At 51.0% G+C, this 19222-nt stretch overlaps 2 protein-coding genes across 8 annotated transcripts in view; one reads left to right on the plus strand and one right to left on the minus strand.

Moving 5' to 3' along the window:
* The first annotated feature begins 168 nt into the window (after positions 1–168).
* On the plus strand, positions 169–5236 carry PRAM1 (PML-RARA regulated adaptor molecule 1). Its single transcript, XM_060094480.1, has 10 exons — positions 169–201; positions 335–1382; positions 1472–1529; positions 1606–1682; positions 4201–4258; positions 4374–4482; positions 4628–4790; positions 4879–4912; positions 4997–5031; positions 5172–5236. Exons 1-10 carry the CDS (start codon positions 169–171, stop codon positions 5207–5209), a joined length of 1653 nt encoding a protein of 550 aa, XP_059950463.1. The 3' UTR covers positions 5210–5236.
* A 1359-nt stretch (positions 5237–6595) lies between these two features.
* Positions 6596–19222, minus strand: part of HNRNPM (heterogeneous nuclear ribonucleoprotein M) — a 39579-nt gene continuing 26952 nt past the window's right edge. For 3 of the 7 annotated variants that reach the window (XM_060094230.1, XM_060094229.1, XM_060094228.1), the window contains 5 exons: positions 15601–15699; positions 12161–12214; positions 9323–10125; positions 8614–8665; positions 6596–7018 (listed from right to left, as the gene is read on the minus strand). In XM_060094230.1, coding sequence (XP_059950213.1) covers positions 6855–7018; positions 8614–8665; positions 9323–10125; positions 12161–12214; positions 15601–15699 — 1172 coding nt within the window. In that variant the 3' untranslated portion in view covers positions 6596–6854. The remainder of the gene's footprint in view (positions 7019–8613; positions 8666–9322; positions 10126–12160; positions 12215–15600; positions 15700–19222) is intronic. The other 4 variants (XM_060094234.1, XM_060094233.1, XM_060094231.1 and 1 more) reach the window with 2 other exon arrangements.

Below are 19222 nucleotides of genomic sequence, written 5' to 3' on the forward strand. Positions count from 1 at the left end.
GGGGTGGGCTATGGGAGCAGCAGGCCCCAGGGGCCCCAGGAGCTCGGGTCCTGAGTGGGGTGAGGCTGGGTGTACATCCTGGTCCCGAGTGGCAAGGTCAGAGGGTGTGGTAGTCTAGGAGAGCCTGGGACTAGCAGGGAGGCTGGAGACACAAGAACGTGGGAGTCTATGGCCAACAGAGATGGCGGCCAAGGGCAGAAGGTCGGGGAGAGGAGCTAACTGAACAGGAGCCAGGGGAAGGGGGTGCGTGTCCATGACCATGTTTGCCTGTCCCACGTCCGTCTATCCGCCACCCGCATGTGTCTGAGTCCCTGCCTGACTCCGTGTCCCCTAGGGGAGTCATCAGGACTTTCGGAGCCTTCAAGCAAAGTTCCAGGCCTCTCAGCCCGAGACCGGCAAACTCCCCAAAATATCCCCAAAGCCCGAGTTCAACAAACTCCTCAAAAAGTTTCCACAGCCTGAGCTAGGCGAGCATCCCAAGAAGCCCCCCCAGCCTGAGTTCACTGATCTGCCCAAGAAGCCCTGCAAACTTGAGTTCAGTGAACTCTCCAAGGTCCCACAGCTCAAGGCCACTCCATTCCCCAGGAAACCCCTGCAGCCTGAGCTTAGCCACGCCCCCAGGCCCCCCATAGGGCCCAAGTTCGGTGCTTTCCCCAGGAAGTCCCAGCAGCCTGAGTCCAATGAGGCCACCCTGAAGCCCCCCCAGCCCAAGTTCAGTACCGTTCCCAAGAAGCCTCCGCAGCTTGGGGTTGGTGGTCTCCCTGAGAAGTCCCTGCCGCAGCCCGAGTCCACTGAGGTCCCCCCAATGCCCCCTTCAAAGCCCGAGTCCAGTGAGCCCCAGTCTCACTCCTCACAGCCCAACTTCAGTACAGTCCCTGGAAAGATGCCACAGCCTCCGCTGAGTGACCTCCCCGAGAAGTCCCCGCGGCCTGAGTGTGGTGACCTCCCCAGGACGTCCTCGGGGCCCAAGTGCAGCCTGCTCCCCAAGGAGTTTCTGCAGCCCGAAGGGCAGGGGCCGCTCTGCAAGTCCTCGCAGCCCAAGCCCAGATCTCTGCCCAGGAAGCACCCGCAGGCTGAGTTCTTCGGTGACCTCCCTAGAAAACCTCCACTCCCTGGCTCCCGTTCAGAGAGCTCACTGCCCACTGCCGTTGCAGGCTCCAGCCCTAGGTTCCCACTCAGCCCAGGGTTTGGAGCCAGGCAGCAGAGATCTGGAGCCCTCGCTCGCGGTGGAGGCTCGAGGCTGGGCCTCAAACCTGGCCACCCACCCCGGCGGAGGCCTCTCCCTCCTGTCAGCAGCCTGGGCGCCCCTCCAGCCAAGCCCCCACTGCCCCCAGGCCCCAGGGACGTCCAGAGATTTCGGAGGACCTTGGCAGCAGGCACAGGTGGGTGAGGGCGGCCCAGGCAGAAAGGAGGGGGTGGAGGCTCCCCCACAGTGCCCGCCTCCCTCCCTCCTGTTCTCATCTCTCCACAGCTCTGCGGAGGAGCTCTTCTGCCGACTTTCGGCCTCGACAGCCTGAAGACACTCCACAGTGAGTGTGGGGAGTCAGGGGGTGCAGGCGTGGGTCACGGGATCGAAAGAGGCCCTCATCTCAGGTATCCCTGCAGGAACCCAGATGAGATCTACGAGCTGTACGATGACGTGGAGCCCACAGACGACTCCAGACCCAGCCCCAAGGGCAGAGGTTTGTTGGTGACGGGGCCGGGCCCTCAGCCAGACCAGTCTGCCAAGGCACCTGCGGAACATTTGTCACGAGGGTGTGTTCTGCCATGTTGCTAGTGTGAGGCCAAGTGGCAATCCATATCCCTGATGGATTGAAAGCAGCGCCAGGGGAGGAAGCAGAGAGGAGGAGGGGCCTTTTAGAAAGGTCACGCCAGCTCCTGGTGGGTGGAACAATGTGAGTAAGGGCGGCCCAGAGGCCAGCAGCCTGACCAGGGTGTGGCCAGGGCAGGGGTGTGGGCCAGGGTGGTGGCAGAAGACATGGATGAGCAGTGGAAGAATCAGGTACAAAGCAGCAAGAGGACTTGGTGGTGCATCACCAGGGACGAGAGCAAGCGAGCTCATGACAGGGATGAGGCCCAAATGTTGAGCCTGCACCTGAGTAAGGGACCCATGGTGTTGGGGGTGCCTGAGGGATGTCCAGGCAGGACTTGGGCCTGAACTCAGAGGCAGGGGCTGGAGACAGGGTGTGGCCGACCCTCCAGGTCTGCAGTCCCAGGCAACTCTCTCTCTCTCTGTGCTCTGGGTTTCCAAGGACCCTTCTTCTCTCCCTTCCACACCTCTGCTCCTGGAGAGCAGGATGAAGGCCAAGCAGGCCCAGCTCGGGGATGATGCACTCACCAGCCCCATGTGAAAACACCAAGGCTCCCATGTCAGCACTTCACCGAATGTGCACAGCCCACCACCCCCGAGGCAGCGTCCTGCCCATTTTACAGGAGTGGAAGCTTGAGGACACAAGAAGTGACTTGCCCCAGGTCGCACAGCCTATACACAGGAGCCCAGACCCTAGGCTCCCAGGCTGCTTCCCTGCCCTGTCTTTGGAAGGGTCTCCTGCAGGGGAACGTTTCATCAGAGGTGCCTTTGGGATCCCCAGCTACCGCTCCCTCCTCACCAGCCCACCCTCCGAAGTCTGCTGCCTATACAGCTGTTACTCCTTCCCCAGCCCCTTCTGCTTCTCCTGGGCTTTCCCCAAGGGCTGCTTGCAACACCCCTGTTAGCACAGAGCTTCCTGGCAGGGCCCCTCCTGCTTCCGCTCCAGTTAGGCTCTGTGGCTTGGGTCTGGGGGGCCACTCTTGGGGATGTGGACGTGGAGAGGGAGCACCTCTGGCCACTCCACTTCCAGCAGCTCCGCAGGCATGGCCCACCGCTTCCCCTTCCCCATCCCCAAGTAGACCAGGCACTTCCCTCCCTCTGCTCACCGTCCCAGCCACTGGACAACCGCCAGTCATTCTTCAAGGTTCCGAGCCGATACCTCATGCTTCCCCAGATCTCCCCCTTCTCGAGACACTGAGTGGGGCTCACTGATTGTCCCAAAGGCAGCTCTGCCCTTCTCAAGTCTGTCCCCAGTTGGAAGGACTCTGGGCTCCCCCCTCCCACTCTCTGCCTCACTCAGGGCAGTGGCGGCTCCACTAGAGGCTCCCTGCACAGCTGGGGGCTCCTCTGGAGGGGCCGGGCCCAGCTCTTTCTCAGGAGCTGAGGGTAGCGTGCTCAGGATCACACTGCCAGGGAGCTGGGGACACAGGGCACCAGGGTCCGCCCCGCACTGCCGTGCCCAGGGCTGCGCTCTCTGGCTGCGGCAGGTCTGTAGGGGCCCTGGGGTGAAGTCAAGACTCCTCCCAGCCGGGTGACCATCTCCAGCCTGGGCAGCCTCTGGGTGGCACCGTTACCCGAGCACCACCCAGCTGAGGCTGGAGGCAAACTCAGTGTCTGAAGGGGTGGAAGGGCACCATGCATATGCCCCTCGGGCAGCTTGATGGAAGGGTCTGCTGGCCTAGAAATGTCTAGAGCAGCACTTCAAGTCATTCAGAGAGGACTGCAAAAAGCTGGGGGCTTCAGGTTCTGGATCCTTCACTCACCTTGTGTTCACAAGGCTCTCACTGTAAGCCACACCCTTGGCCAGCAGGGCTCATACCTGGAAAGCTGGTCATTTGCGGGGTAGTCAGTCCTCACCTGGGAGACCCCTCACAGTCCAGTCTCATCATCAGCCAGGCCAGGCAAGAGCCCCAGCCCAACAGCCCCTTCTCAGAGGCGGACTTCTTTTGCTTCTAGGAAATATTTTTCTTCGCCTTATTTTTTGACCCAAATCTCATCACAATTCCCAGAACCCCACCTGCTCTACGAGGCAGGTGTGAAATGACCTCAAAAGCCTACAGAGAAATCCTGCCTCTACCATTTAACAGCTGGGTGACCTGGGGCAGGTCGCGTTACCTCTCTGAACCCTTACGTCCTCCTCGGCAAGCAACTTGCGATGACAGCTGAGACAGCTGAAATGAGTGTTAACAGTCTCTGCCATGCCTGGCCTGCGACAGGAGTTAAGAAAATGAAAGGCAATCCACTAAAACTCACAACTCATGAGAAAGGCCTGGGCAGCGGGGTGGGGAGGGGACCAAGGTCCTGAGAACTGACAAGGGAAAGAGCAGGCCGCCAGATTCAGAGGCTGAACCAACAGTCCCTGCCCTAACTCAGCATTCTGACTGTCCCAGATGAAGTGCTGTCTACCCAGAAACCCCCCAGGAGGCCACCACAAGACCAAGAGCCCAGGTACCAGAGGGCAAAGGGAGTGGGGCAGGGTGGAGCTGAGCTCTGGGAGGACGGTAAAAGGGGGTCCCTGAGAAGCACATCTTGCTCACGAGCACCCAACTCCCCGGGGGCTCAGGAAGGAGAAGGGCCCCCAGCCACAGCAGTTGCCGCCCACGGACCTGAAGTCTCTGAAGCAGATCCGGAAGGCAGAGAAAGCTGAGCGGGAGTTCCGGAAGAAGTTCAAGGTGTGAACCCCAAGCAAAGCAAGAGTCCTGGGAGGGCTGGGCTCAGCACCAGTTGACCAAAGCCCCACAAATTCCATCCTCAGAAAGAAGCCAGGGGTCCTCAGGGTGGCAGCACGACCAAAAGCTCTGATGTCTTCCTCCCCAGTTTGAGGGGGAGATTGTGATTCAGACAAGGATGATGATTGACCCCAACGCGAAGACCCGTCGCGGGGGTGGCAAGCACCTGGCGATTCGGCGTGGGGAGATCCTGGAGGTGATCGAGTTCACCAGCAAGGAGGAGATGCTGTGCCGGGACACCAAGGGCAAGTGTGAGTAAGCCCAGCAGGGGCAGCCCTGGGAAGACGACCACCACCAGGGAGGGCGGAGAACTCACCCACCCCCGCTCTCTCCTCGCAGATGGCTACGTGCCCAGAACAGCTCTACTGCCCCTGTGAGTGCTGGCCCTGATGGGGTGGGGGATTTAGGGGCGAGGGGTGGGGTGACCCTTACTGACCTTAGCTGTGCTCTCAACCAGGGAAACAGAGGTGTATGACGACGTCGGTTCCTGGGGTATGTATGTGGATGCTCCGGGTGGACTGGAAGGGACTACAGTGTCTTGGGAGGGGGTAAGGTCCCATCCCACTCCGCCAGGGGCTGCTGACTACCTGCTTATGGGGCAAGGGTCACTGGAAGTCACCCCTCCTCGGCAGATCCTCTGGATAATCAACCATTCCCCGGGGGACGATAAGGCCTACAGGGGTGGGGACCCAGGACAACCCACCAATCCAGCCACCTCTTAACCGAAGGAGCCCTGGATCCCAGTTTGGCCGTCACAGAACTGCCCAGGCTCCTATCTGACCATGTACACAGACCACATAAAGCCCCTCTTTTAAAGCAATTCCTGCCTCTTGTCTTTTCTTTCCCTCCTGATGGGCACCACACAGTGGAGCCATGATCAGACACTTGGGGGAATCTGTGGGGTCAACCCCCTCCTCCAAGGTCTCACCCCTCAAGGATAAAGGCCAGAAAGGAGAAAAGTAGGGCAGGGGAAGGTAGTAGCAAGGGAGCTGGCACCTTGCTAGACTTTGAGGTGGGAGTCCCTGTGATGGTACCCCATGTCAGCTGCCAGCCAGAGTGAAGACCCTCCACATCCAACGTGACAAGCAGCAGCTGCAGCTTCTCACAGGCTACACAGCCCAAGTGGACCTACGTGTGAGATCACATCTTGGGGGGAATGTGACCCAGTTCTGATAAGAGTCCAGGTATCAAGTTCAGCCTAAACCTCTGACAGGACAAAATATGCTCAGAAACTCTCACCCTACTTGGTCTGTTTTAGCAAAGAAAAGCTGCTATGGACTGAGCACTTGTGTCCTTGCTGCCAAAAACAATTCCTGCGTTGAAAACCTAACCCTCAACGTGATGGTACTAGGAGGTGGGGCCTTTGGGGAGGGCATTAGGGCGTGGCGGCAGAGCCCTCATGAATGGGATTCGTGCCCCTACAAAAGAGGTCTGAGAGTGTTCCCTGGCAGGCCAGTGGTTAGGACTCTGCACGCACTTTCACCGCTGAGGGCTCAGGTTCAATCCCTGGTGGGGGAACTAAGGTCCCACAAGCTGCACGGCATGGCCAAACAAATAAAGCTAAAAAATTATTTTTTAAAAAAATAAGAGGTCTGAGAAAGTTCCCTGGCCCCTTCTGCCATGTGAAGTTACAGCTAGAAGGTGTCATCCACGAACTAGGACCGGGCCCTCACCAGACACTGAATCTCCCAGCGCTTTGATCTTGGACTTCCCAGCCTCCAAAACTGTGAGAAACAAATGTGTGTTACAGCAGCCGGAGCAGACTGAGACAAAAGTCTAACTGGAAACGAGCCTGACACAGCATCTGTGCCCCACAGAACTGCACCAGGGGAGACAGGATGGCTCCGACAGCCAAGTGCACCATTAACCGGCCCTGGGGGATTGAGGTCCACTCAGGATTCCGTTTCCACAATGAGACTTTTCTGAAGTGGCTGGGGCCTGTGTGGCCTCCCACCCCAAGGGTCCACAGCTCCAAGGGTAGAAAGGAGACTGAGCAGCTCTAGCTCCCCCAAACTCGGGCAGTTACCCCACAACACACACGCAAAAAGCAAGCAGCTTTCAGGAACTGGTATTTATTATCAAAGTCATATTCGATGTCAACAAGATGCCACAACTACAAAAAAAATTGCGCACATTGCAATCTCAATGCAAACAGTCAAATGGAACCCCAGTCATTAAAAAAGTAATTCAAATTACCCCAAAAAGCAACTGAATTTTTTAAACATCTTTATACATCCAGCCAACAAATTAAAATGGTTAACAAGAAAAAATACAAATTCAGAGGTCTGGTATCGATGTTTAAAAAAGGCAACTGCTTAAGCGTTTCTATCGATTCGAACATCAATCTCTCGGCCACTCAGCTTCATCCCATTCATCATCCGGCAGGCTCTCTCAGCCACCTCTGGCGACTCAAACTTAACCACACCGCACCCCTTGGACTTCCCATTCTCCATCTTGATGTCGGCATACAGCACGTGGCCTGGGCACAGGGAGGGAAGAAGAGACCACAACTCATCAGGCAAACCCAGAGCTCAGCCTCAGTCTGAGCTCCACTCAGTCCAGATCACCTGTTGGATTTCGGTCGACAGAGTCAAAAGGGAGAGTGCCCTCACGCCTGGCGCATGAATGCTCAGAACACAGTGGCTGGAACCCAGCTACTATAGCCCTCAGCCACGTTGCCATTCTTCTGCCAACTGGACAACAATTTGACCCGTCATGAGCATTCCTGGCGGCTTCAAATGCACACCTTTACTCTCAAGAGTTATAAAAAGACGCTGTGTGAAGCCAGCTTTATAGGCAAATTTTACAGAGGCTTCACTTTTAATACACTGCTCCACCGCATTTACAAGGCCAATGCCAATACCATGGACACTTCTGTGCTGTCCAAATACAAGCTTTGCAGTAACTGGCAAGCAGGTTACACATATTCATTCAAGCTCCGGTTAAGCATCCAGGTATGTGTCAAGCACCATGGAAACAATCTACAAGGGAAGAGCCACAGAAACACAGGGCCAAGAACACACAGTGTAAGCGGTGCTGGCACCCACAATTCTAGGGCCATCAACTCTGCTTAAGAGGTCAACATCCTGGAGGGCTTCTCACAGGAAAGTTCTAAAACAGCTTAGGGTGACATTAAGTCATACAGGGGATCGTAGTTTGGGCTTTCTCTTGCCAGCAGAGGGACACCTCCGGGCATCTGTGGCAGGGGGAAGTGACATGATCCAATTTGACTTTTCAGAATATCCACTACAACTTGGGAACTAAGGAGTGTGGAAAGAGGACAAGAACAGGGCAAGAAGGCAGGCTATGGCTCAACAGTTGACCCAAGAGAAGAACCAGGAGAAGCAGCAATAGTGGTGAAATCTGAGTCACTGCAGCAAAAGGAAATGAGAAAACCGAGGAAGCCTTGATCCAGGGAGCCACCCAGACCTCTGGCTTAGGGCTGGGGCGCCCAACTTGACACGGTTAAAAGAAAAGAGGTGGTAGGGGTGGGGGCAGGGCCTCAACCGGAGACAACTTCTTTTTGGCCACAAAGTGACCCTTCCAGAATGGCTGCCTGGTGTGCCAGGAAACCTCAATCAGAGACCCTTAGCTTCATCGCACACAAGCTACTGTGTGCCCAGAGCCTGTGAAACCTCACCCAAGGGACCTGCTGGGCGAGTGCTCTCTGAGGCGCAAACCAATAGTGCTATTGTGGAAAACAACCTTGTCTCAGATGTATTTATTTTATTTAGCTTTGTCACTTAGAAGCCATGTAACCTTGGGAACATGATTTGACCTGACTCTGTAAAATGGGGACAACACTACCTCCATTCAAAAACTGGAAGAGGGAAAAAAAGAGAAAAACGAAGATGAAATGAGAACACAGGTGAAAAAGTATCTGACACATAAAAGGAAACTCAACAACCTGCTTGAATATTTGCACAGGCAGAAAAGTGGCAAGTCCCATCCATCCTCCAGAGTCACGGAAGGCGTCTGTGCAAGACTAGGATGGAAGCCTCGCTGCATGACTCCAATGCAGCACCAACAAGCCACAACACAAGGAAGCACCTAGAAAGCCTCTCAAATACTTACCACATTCGTTGAACTTGTCTTTTAGCATCTTCCATGTAAAATCAAATGGGAGCTGAGGGAGAAAAAGGAAGACTGGTGAGTGATTCAACCAAATCCTAATGCACAAACATCAATTGTCTCAGAGTGCCTTTAAAACTTGTTACACAGAGAAACCGGCTGACCTTCACACTGAGATAATCAGCAGAGAACAAAGAGTCTGTCTAGGTGAGGTTCCAAACTAGCACAGCAAGTTCACTCCCTCCTGTCTGCATCTGTCTGTGGGAGCACCATGCACAGAGCAGAACACACAGCTGCCTGTGGTGAGCAGCCCACAGAACCACTGAATAGCAGCTAAAGGTGGTCAATCTGGTAAAGGTAATTCAGATACAGCCTTTCCCCCCGACTCCCGAACTGTCATGCCATGTCATTTAGCAGCTCATCAAGCTGAAAGGTCAAGAAACTCAAGTTCTTCAGATCACTGTCTTTTCCATCCAGTAGTCAGAGAAGCCTAGGATTTCACAAAACCCACTATTTCTGCTGCACAAGTATCATGAGCTCTCACATTCCCTCTCATTCTCCCAACACCAAACTTCGGGGAAAGTGGCAAAGGGCCCTTGCGTGCTACTCAGCTCTCCCTGACTTTGACCTGCTACCACTCGGTCCTGCTGGCTTCCTGCCCCCTCCTCCCTTGTGCATACGACCCCTGAGAAGTTCCTGAAGAGCCACTTACATTTCTCACAAATATCTGGCAGGCCTTCCTGGCCACCCCAGGAGCATGGCCTCCGGCTCCACCAAAGGAACCTGCGAAGCTTCCTCCAAAGTTGCCACGCTCCATCTCGATGGCACGGTCAAAGCTGGCACCGCCACCACCACCCATGGCCAGGCCCATGCGCTCAATGCCAGCGCCCAGGGCCGGGCCCATGGCGGGACCCATGCGCTCCAGGCTGTTGGCGCCCATGCGCTCCAGGCCCATGCGCTCGAGACTGTTGGCGCCCATACGCTCCAGGCCCATGCGCTCCAGGTTGTTGGCGCCCATGCGCTCCAGGCCGGTGGCCATGCGATCCATCACAGGGCCCATGCGCTCCAGGCCTGCCCCCATGCCTGCGGGCACCATGCGCTCCATGCTCAGGCCCATGCGCTCGATGGCAGGGCCCATTCGCTCCACGCCAGAGCCCATGCGCTCGATGGTCTGGCCCACACGGTCAATGGGTGCGGCCATACGCTCCAGGCCAAAGCCCATGCCGGCACCCATGCGCTCCACGCCAGAGCCGATGCGCTCCATGGTCTGGCCCATGCGCTCGATGCTGGAGGCCATGTGGTCGAGGCCCAGCGGGCCCATGCGCTCGATGCCGGAGCCCATGCGCTCGACTGAGCCCATGCGGTCCATGACCAGGCCCATGCGCTCAATCTCAGAGCCCACACGATCCATGCCGTGGCCCAGGCCTGCACCCATGCGCTCCATGCCGGCACCCCCAATGCGGTCAATGCCAGGGCCCATCCTCTCAATTCCAGGGACACTGCCTCCGCCTCCACCTAAAACAGAGACACAAAATGTGTCAGGCATATGTCAGGTACTTGAGGATCTGTGTGCACACCATGCCAGGAGGGTTCCCTGGGTGCAGAGGCCTGGGCACTTCACAAGCTCAACCACGGTTCAGAAATTTTAAGTCCCACAATAAGTTATCATTAGATATCCTGAAAATGTTGACAACTGTTAAAGCTGGGTAGTGAGTACATCATTCTTCCTACTTCTGTGCCACAGTTAATTTCCATAATAAAATTTAAAGAGGGAAAAAACCCACCCCGAGGACTTTGATCAACAATGTTTTCCATGTTATTCTGAAAGTGCTAATACTTGTGACAAGCTTTGTGAGCAACAGGCATCAACTCCTTGAGAACCCTGCAGTTTGTCCACCACCAGACATTGATGAAGGCTCTGGCGGGGGTGGGGAGCGCGAGGGACAGAAACCCCACACTCAGGTGGTCACCCGACATAATGGATTATAATGGGGACAATTAAAATTGCTCACAACCTCTATCCTCTCCCAACTTGTCCCTCTACAATGCCCTGCTGGTAACCAGTCTGGCTGCATTTCCTTAGCACCTCCACGGCATAGGTAAGTTATTACACAGCCATGTAATCAGGAAGAGATAAAGAAAACAAACACCAACACCAATACAGATCCTCACATACAAATGAACACAGCTAGCCACTTCTAGGGAACCTTACTCTGTCACGGAAACCGCCAACCGACTTTGCCGTGTCTAACTTTGCTAGCTTTGGAGGAAAAAAATCTGATGGCACTGCAGAGTAGATTTAGTAAGAGGCCTGGGATCAGTCCCTCACTGTCATGGTTCAGCTGGACACACGCTGGCAGGTCAGCAGTGCACAGCCGACCCTGTGATGCTTGCAATTCTGGAGAAGGAGGGCCTGGCTCCACCACCAAGGCCACTGGCCAACCAAGTTTTTCCACAAGCAGAGCCCGAGGGTCCCCCTCATTCAAGCTTCACGACCACCACCACCTGCCTCTGAAAAATGGGCAGCTGAGCCCTCAGCCAGCCCATTCCTGAATCAAGCAGCCCAGGCCAAGATGCAAATTCAAGAAGAGGAAATTCAGCCGTTTCTTTGATTCTCTAACTGACCAAAGCCGTGACCTTGCACGAGTCATGCCACTTCTCGGTGACTGTTTCCTTGGCTGAATAACAGTGCACCAAGTGGCAAAATATAAACACAATTTTAAGAATATTAAGCTTTCACAGCAGAAATATCTCAGAAACTATAAAAAATGTAAGAGACCTAGAGAGGGTGGGTAGCATACCCAAAAGTACCAAAATGAGGGTGACACTCCAGATGCCAATAGCAGCAGAGAACTAGGAAGAAACGGTACCCACATGGAGTTCTAGAATCAGCCCACCACAGAAATAAATCCAGCAAGTGGAGTTACCAAGGAAATGCCAAGATGCTCAGAGCCATGAGGGGAAAAAAAAAAAAAATCAGACTGAATTAAGTACATTTAGTTTTAGGTACCCCTTAAAAAAAGTGTATTAATGGGAGAATATATTCCAAAATATTTACAGCATTCATCACAGGGCAGTGAGATTTCAGGTATTTATTTTCTTCATAATGTTCTGAATTTTTGTGAGTACATGTGTACATAGTAAACATATGCTATGATTAGGTGGTGTACACTTTTATAATCAGGTAAAATATTTACTTTTAGCAATTTACAATTTTGTAGTACTAGAAACAAGAAAGCCCCCAGATTACACGGACATTTTGACAATGGCTAACGTGTACACAGCACATACGTAGGTCCTCTTTTATGCAATAACTCATTTACTCTACAGAACAACCCTATGAGGTAGGTACCATTATATCCCCATTTTACAGTACGAAAAACAGAGAAGTTCAGTAACTTGCCAAATGTCACATAGCTAGGAGGAGCCAGAGCTGGTTCCCCACCCCAGGCAGTCTATTTTAGAGCCCATGCTTTCACCACTACACTACTATCCCCGGTAACACAGGCCTATTCTAAAAATCAAAACATCAAAACTAAGCGTTTCCTACCTCCTCCCTGCTTTGCAATGATCTCTCCTCTCTTCAGTGCATTACTTAGGATTTCTAAGGAAATCAGGAAGAAAAAAAAATTAGCCAAATTCCTCTATGGTAATAGAAATTTATTACAGATTCCAGAGCAGGACTACTACTAATTAAAAAATAAAAAAGGAAAGGGGAAGGGGTTGAGAAACATACACACAGACAAGGTCATTTTACTGGAAAACTGTAAGGGTCCTTGATGATGGGTCATGATGCTAGAGTCCCATGTAGCTCCAGAGTCTGAGGCCCAGTTGGCAGGGCCTCTGGTACTGCACCCACGAGCTGAACTTGGAAGGTTAGAGCAAGAATGGGGCCAGTAGCAGTTTTCTAAAGCTGGTCCAGACACTCAGTACTCACAGACTGAAGCGTGCACTCACCCACCCAGATCCAATCAGCATCTCACAGTTACCCTTCAACAAACTACCGCTGTAGCTACACTTAGAGCCCAACTTAGAGCCCAACCCCTGAAAACCAGCAGCAACCGCATGCAGTGCTGGAAATATGACCTAATCAACGAGCCAGGCAAGGGAAGACTGCAGCAAACTGAGTCTACAAGCCCTGCCTGGAAGGAGCTAAATGTGATGGTAACCAAGTGACAGACAAAGCCTCAGGTAAACAAAACCCCAACACACTCAGCTTTCCAAAACAGCAATACTGCTGCTTGCTTGCTGGCAGTTCATTCAAACCTCTATTAAGTTTGTCTAATGCTATCATTAGTGTTAGCTTTTAAGTTTCATCTGGGTCTTTCACTATATAAAAGAAACTTGTACCCACCCCCTCTCTGGTCCTGAAGTGTGCTGAGCAACATGGACAACAGCCACAGAGCACATATCATATTTTGACCATAACCGTGAAGAGATTAAACCCTAGCCCTGCAGCTGTTTCAGGTATTACAACTACCTGCTAAAGGAAGGGGGTGGGAAAGTACACCAAGAAAACAGACCTCTAGCCAGGAAGCAAGACCAGGGCTTATTCTTCCATGATGCCTGGGAGCCTACTCAGCATGCCCAGGCCTAGGTTCTAGTTCCTAAAACAGCACTTGGATCAAACCATTCCCTGGCAAAAGACTTCACAATCAGCCGACCACTGATTTGAAGAGAAAGGCCAAATTATTTTCATGGGTGTTCACAGGGCTCCCTGCTCTGCCTTAAAACTTTAATATCTGTTCTGTTCTTCCCACCCCAAGTAGACTGACATCTCCAAGCCTCTGCACCTGATGCTGTCTGCCCTCTCTGTGGGCCAGTACCCCCACCTCTACCTATGCTGAAGTCCAGCCCCTCCAGCGTGAACTGCATCTCCTGCATGGTCTTCTTACACCCCTGCCTGGATCCTGTGTTCTCCGAGCAGAACACTTCTATCAAGCATCTAGAGCAGTGCTTTTTCAAATCTTAACACAGAAAATGATCGCCTTTGTGTGGTGCTCACATAGCTGCCGAGAGCCCGGGAATCAACATCTCCACTGGCTCCCTCAACTAGGCCACTTCTACGTGCCGATCTCTAGTGCTGTCCTAAGCCACTCTGAGCACCGTCTCCTCAGCTACACCACATCCCTCAAAGTTAAGGATCACATATCTATCTATAGCCCTGGAGCACCAAGTACAGTTGTTTGCACAAAGAAGTACAAAGATCTACTTGCCTCAATAGGAAAGAAGGGATACTGAACAGGGAGAGCACTACAAAAGCAGCACACCAAAATGACCCAACTGTCAAGTAAATAATACAGAAAAAAAAAGACCAAGAACTGAATCTGAAAAAAAAAAAAAAACAATCCAGGCAACTACTCTGAAAACCTGACTTAAAGATTTTACTTGGTACAAAGACCATTTCACTAACTTGAGTCTGATCATAAGTAGCAAGAGAACAAAAGCTCCTTGCTCTTGCCCATGGTCACTCTGGGAAGCCTCAGGACAAACAGACCATGGTCTCAATCAGAAAGAAGGTGCCAAAGTAGCAGGAGATAGCAAAGCCTGCAGATGACCTTCCTATATTCAGGTCAGGACAGGACGTGTTTCCTGTTGCCACATGAAATAACCTCACCAGTCCACCTCTTGTGCCTCCACAGGATCTGGGCCAAGGCTGACAAGCCTCATCACAGAGGTGAGGTGAGAGGACCCAGAGCAGCAAAGGACTGAAGGTTCAAGAGCAGCACAAAGTGCCTGTGGGAGGAAAGTCATGCGCCATTTTGTTCTTCTCACCACAGGTATCCATCCACAAATTAGTATTTGCAGCCAAATGACAATAAATTTAAAAAAAAATTTAATAACCTACCATTTCAAGACACAAAAAACAAAGCCAGTCATGGCAACAAGAAAGTTTTAACTGACCTAGTCACATACAGATAATGAACTCACCCCCAAATTCTAAAGCTCTGGAACAATCTAGAATAAAGCTACAGTCATATCAAGTAAGCACAGAAAAAGTAAATCTTCAGTACCAGCTAGTTTCGATGCAAGAAAAATCACTTAACTTTCCTAACCATGGTCAGGGGGACAAATGAAACAAAAGCCAACAGTCTACTCTGAGAGAAATAGTTTCTAATAATTCCTGGTTTCCATGAAGGAAACAAAGAAGATAGGATTCCTGGAGATAAATACAGCTCAGCTCATACAAACTAGACATAATAAAGCTTAAAATCCTCAGAGCTAGCCCAAGGTGTCCCACGAAGACGGGCTGAACACTCTTTGAGGCTATCACCTAGTAGCCGCCTACCTGCACAGGATGAGAAGCTGATGAAGATGGGGGAGGTGGTGTTGGGGAGAGAGTTATCCATGCTCTAAATCTAAATCTCCTTTGAGAGAAACAAACTTCAGAGCCCAGAAATAGACAATCTCCTTGTTCCACACTAATTAAGAATCAGGCTGACAGATTCTCAGAAATGTCTAAACTCAAAACAGGGGAAGACATTCATGGAAAAGTAAAGAAGAAACTGCTTTGCAAACTAACCAAAACTACATTTAGACAGGCCCCATACTCCAGGCCTTCCAACATCAGGAAACTTCCCTGTTCACCAAGATCTCTTTCAAGTGCATCAGCAAGCAAACCATCATCCTTTGTTAACTGAACACCACAGGCCCCTGGACTAAGGAGACTCACACCCTTGAAGATCTCTACCGTGACTAGAGAGCCACAACGTCATGTAACACAGCAGTTTTTAACTCCACAGCAAGAAAACACCTTATACCAATGTGAAAAAAGCAGCCATCTGAAAAGACTAAGAAAAATGGTGCTGTTGATACCAATAAAAAAATTCAAGGACCAAAAGTTCGTATCTAGACCTAGAAAACATACAATTTTTTTTAAAGCCTAAGGAAAAATAGCTGACTTTGCCTAAGAACCTCCCGACATCAGGGTGAGCCTGCACCCCCGGGGGGTTGACCCCGCCCACATAGGGGCCCATGGGGCCTTCTTACCCATTCCTCTGCCAAGGGGCTCTCCAAAGCTTCGAGACATTCCCATTTCATTTCTGGCAAAGTCTCTCTCAAATCCTCCACCCATGCCACGCTCCATCTCTGTGGAGAAAAATATTACCCTAGGCCTTTCCAGGAATACCATTATGTTTTAGACATTAAAAACAAAAAACTATAAACACACAACAGCTACCAGCAAGTCAGCATATTTTAGTTTTTCTATAGGAAACCATCGTTCATCCTTTATTCCTTAAAAAAGAAAGTCACCTCAAATGAATCCCTGAAAACAACCCACCTTTAGTCCATCAGGACTAATTTCCAGCTTACACACAGTCACACAATGGATACACCAAGCACCCACTACTGCAGTAACTGGTGTGGGGAGGCTGCAGTGCATGAAGCGTCAAAGGTAGGCTGCAGGAGAGCCTGCCTATGTTACAGCAGCAGCAGCTACCACCTCTGGGGCACTTCCAACATGCCCTGCCCAGGGCTTTATATGTGCTATTATTTCATGGAATCCTCACAACCAGACTGCATACTTGCATTACCCTCCATCACCACTGCCCCTTTACAAAGAAACTGAGGCTCAAATGACTTAGCATCTTGACCAAGGTCACATGCCTGGTAAGGAGTGAGGCAAAGGCTGGAACCTAACTCCAATGCAAAAACCCATGGTCCAATCACACGCACAACCATGAGAACAGAGAAAGACGCCTGTGCACAAACAACATGACTTCTCTACTGACAACTGGAGTGGTTTCATCTCCATAATGGGGTTTGGTAACTTCACTATTTTTTTCTATGCTGATTGCAGCTGTATTTGTTGTTTTTCACAGTGTCTTTTTTTTAAACAAATTTATTAATTTACTTATATTTTTGGCTGCATTGGGTCTTCGTTGCTGCGCATGGGCTTTCTCTAGTTGCAGCTAGCGGGCTTCAGGCACACAGGCTTCAGTAGTTGTGGCACGCGGGCTCAGTAGTTGTGGCTCACGGGCTTAGTTGCTCCGCGGCATGTGAGATCTTCCCGGACCAGGGCTCGAATCCGTGTCCCCTGCACTGGCAGGCGGATTCTTAACCACTGCGCCACCAGGGAAGTCCCACAACGTCTTTTAAAAACAAAAGTCTTGGGGGGCTTCCCTGGTGGCGCAGTGGTTGGAAGTCCGCCTACCGATGCAGGGGACACGGATTCATGCCCCGGTCCGGGAAGATCCCACGTGCCGTGGAGCGGCTGGGCCCGTGAGCCATGGCCGCTGAGCCTGCGCGTCCGGAGCACAGGAACGGGAGAGGCCACAACAGTGAGAGGCCCGCGTACCGCCAAAAAACAAAAACAAACCAAATAAATAAATAAAAACAAAAGTCTTCAGACTTCCCTGGTGGCGCGGTGGTTAAGAATCTGCCTGCCAGTGCAGGGGACATGGATTTGAGCCCTGGTCCGGGAAGATCTCACATGCCGCGGAGCAACTAAGGCCGTGCGCCACAACTACTGAGCCTGCGCTCTAGAGCCCACGAGCCACCACTACTGAGCCCACGAGCCACAACTACTGAAGCCTGCACACCTAGAGCCCGTGCTCTGCAACAAGAAGCCACCGCAACGAGAAGCCCGTGCACCGCAATGAAGAGTAGCCCCCGCCCACCACAACTAGAGAAAGCCTGTGCGCAGCAACAAAGACCCAACGCAGCCAAAATTAAATAAATAAAATAAATAAATTTATTTAAAAACAACAACAACAAGGTCTTAGCTTCTGTGGGGGAAAAGCCCCACCACAGCTGTCACCTGTTTGAGAAACCCTTTCATGACTCCTGTCACTGGCTACTTCTTTCCTTGTATATTCATCTAAAGCAAGACTTAAAATGTGTGTCACACTATGTCTCCTTTCCATATTGAGAGGTCCCTGGAAAACCTAGTTAATTAATCTTGCTCCTTAGAAATATCAGGTATACAAGTGCTACATAATGGACATCTTTTACTGCACAACTACAAAATATGCAGCTGGAGCCCCTATACTTTCAAAGAAGTAAATGAGTCTATTACAAACGTGGAAGCGGACTAGCATTATGAATTAATAAGAAGATGCAGCAGGTGACAATGGTGGACTTTACATTCATAGCTTGAATTCACCCAACTGAATCCCATAGGTTGGTGGCATGCCATCTGCTGGAAATATATCTAACTTGTGCGAGCCTGTATACGCAGAACAGAAATCTCAGAGTGGCACCGTAATGGATGGGGGCTCTGCTGCACTCCTTTAATCCTTACCATAAGCCCGTGAAGAAGACACCCCCCACACACATTAGGAAGTCACATGCAGGCAGTAATGTGTTGGCAAAGGCCTCAGAATTTATCTTCCCAACTGTCAACAGAACGTAGAGTACAGGGAACCAACCCTGTACGAACTCCAATGTACTCCCCACCGACACAAAAAAGAGAGCAAGAGAGACAGAGAAAGAATTTTCATTGTCAAATATTGCATCAAACCAGTCATCATTTAATATTTGATGATCTTTCAATTTAAAATTTTGGTACCCGTCCTATGAAGATTTGACCTCTACTGGTTGGTTGACTGGCCCTGAGAATCTGATTTCTAATCAGCCTAATGTTGTCAGCACCTGTGACTATAATGTGATGCATCATGATAATCAACTAAACATTAAGTTAAATCTGATACATCCCTATCAACTTTTTCCCAGTGATCGAAACCTTCCTTGGACGCAGCACCCAAAGGCTCTAGAGCCAATTGCACCCAAATCTCAAAACAGCTCCAGGGCAAGGAAGGCCCTGTTCTCTGCTGTAGAGGACGGAGAAGGAGGACTCTGAGTATCTATCTGTATCAGAGAACATCTAAGCACACAGCGTAAGAACACATCTTCCACTGTGGCTCTTCAGGACAATCAGCACTCTGAACCTTGAATCACCAGGCTCAGAAGCGTGAACTGATGCATTCCATCTGCCAGATTACCAAAGACTTTGTCCCCATGGCTCAGCACAGCTCCCACCCTCATTTCCATCTACTTCTAAGTTGCATCACTAAATTCCTCAGAGCAGCAACCCAAATCTCCTTTCTAATGGCTCATCTGTTCTGAGCAAACACTTTATTAAGCCAGACCTCTCCAACTCTCACTTTTTATTAAAAACTCCATGGACACATGAGCTAAAGGCAAGCCTGAAAGTACACTGGAAACACAGACCTTTGTCCCTTCATTCCTTATTAATGGTAAGAATCTTCCTGAATCTTTTCATCATCATCTAGAACAAGGCACTCCATGAAGAAGGGCAGCTTATTCATCAGGAATGTCACTCTTTCCAGTTTGACAGTTAATATCTATCCTAGTAAGGTTCTTGCTTGCTCTGTACCATCTGCACATGATATGTTACTACAGACCAGCAAAGAAACATTTAAACCCAAATCCTTATGTGTATAACTGAGTCACTTTGCTGTACAGGAGAAATTAATGCAGCATTGTAAATCAACTATACTTCAATTTAAAAAGGTAAAAACAAAAAACAAAAGAAACCCCAAGTCCTTAGTAACTTCCCATTCCAGAAAAGTCTGTGTATAAAAGCAGCAGCATTCCCACAGGTGTGGGTCAGAGTCCACCCACACCCAGAGGATTTAGAAAGACAGAC

Source organism: Mesoplodon densirostris, chromosome 3 (assembly GCF_025265405.1).
Source record: "Mesoplodon densirostris isolate mMesDen1 chromosome 3, mMesDen1 primary haplotype, whole genome shotgun sequence".
In the NCBI taxonomy this organism is placed as follows: domain Eukaryota; kingdom Metazoa; phylum Chordata; class Mammalia; order Artiodactyla; family Ziphiidae; genus Mesoplodon; species Mesoplodon densirostris.

Coding starts and splice junctions, on each gene's coding strand:
- PRAM1 (XM_060094480.1), top strand. CDS start 169: ATGGCCAACAGAGATGGCGGCCAAGGGCAGAAG. Junction 1,383..1,471: donor GACCTTGGCAGCAGGCACAG/GTGGGTGAGGGC, acceptor ATCTCTCCACAG/CTCTGCGGAGGAGCTCTTCT. Junction 4,913..4,996: donor AGAACAGCTCTACTGCCCCT/GTGAGTGCTGGC, acceptor GCTCTCAACCAG/GGAAACAGAGGTGTATGACG.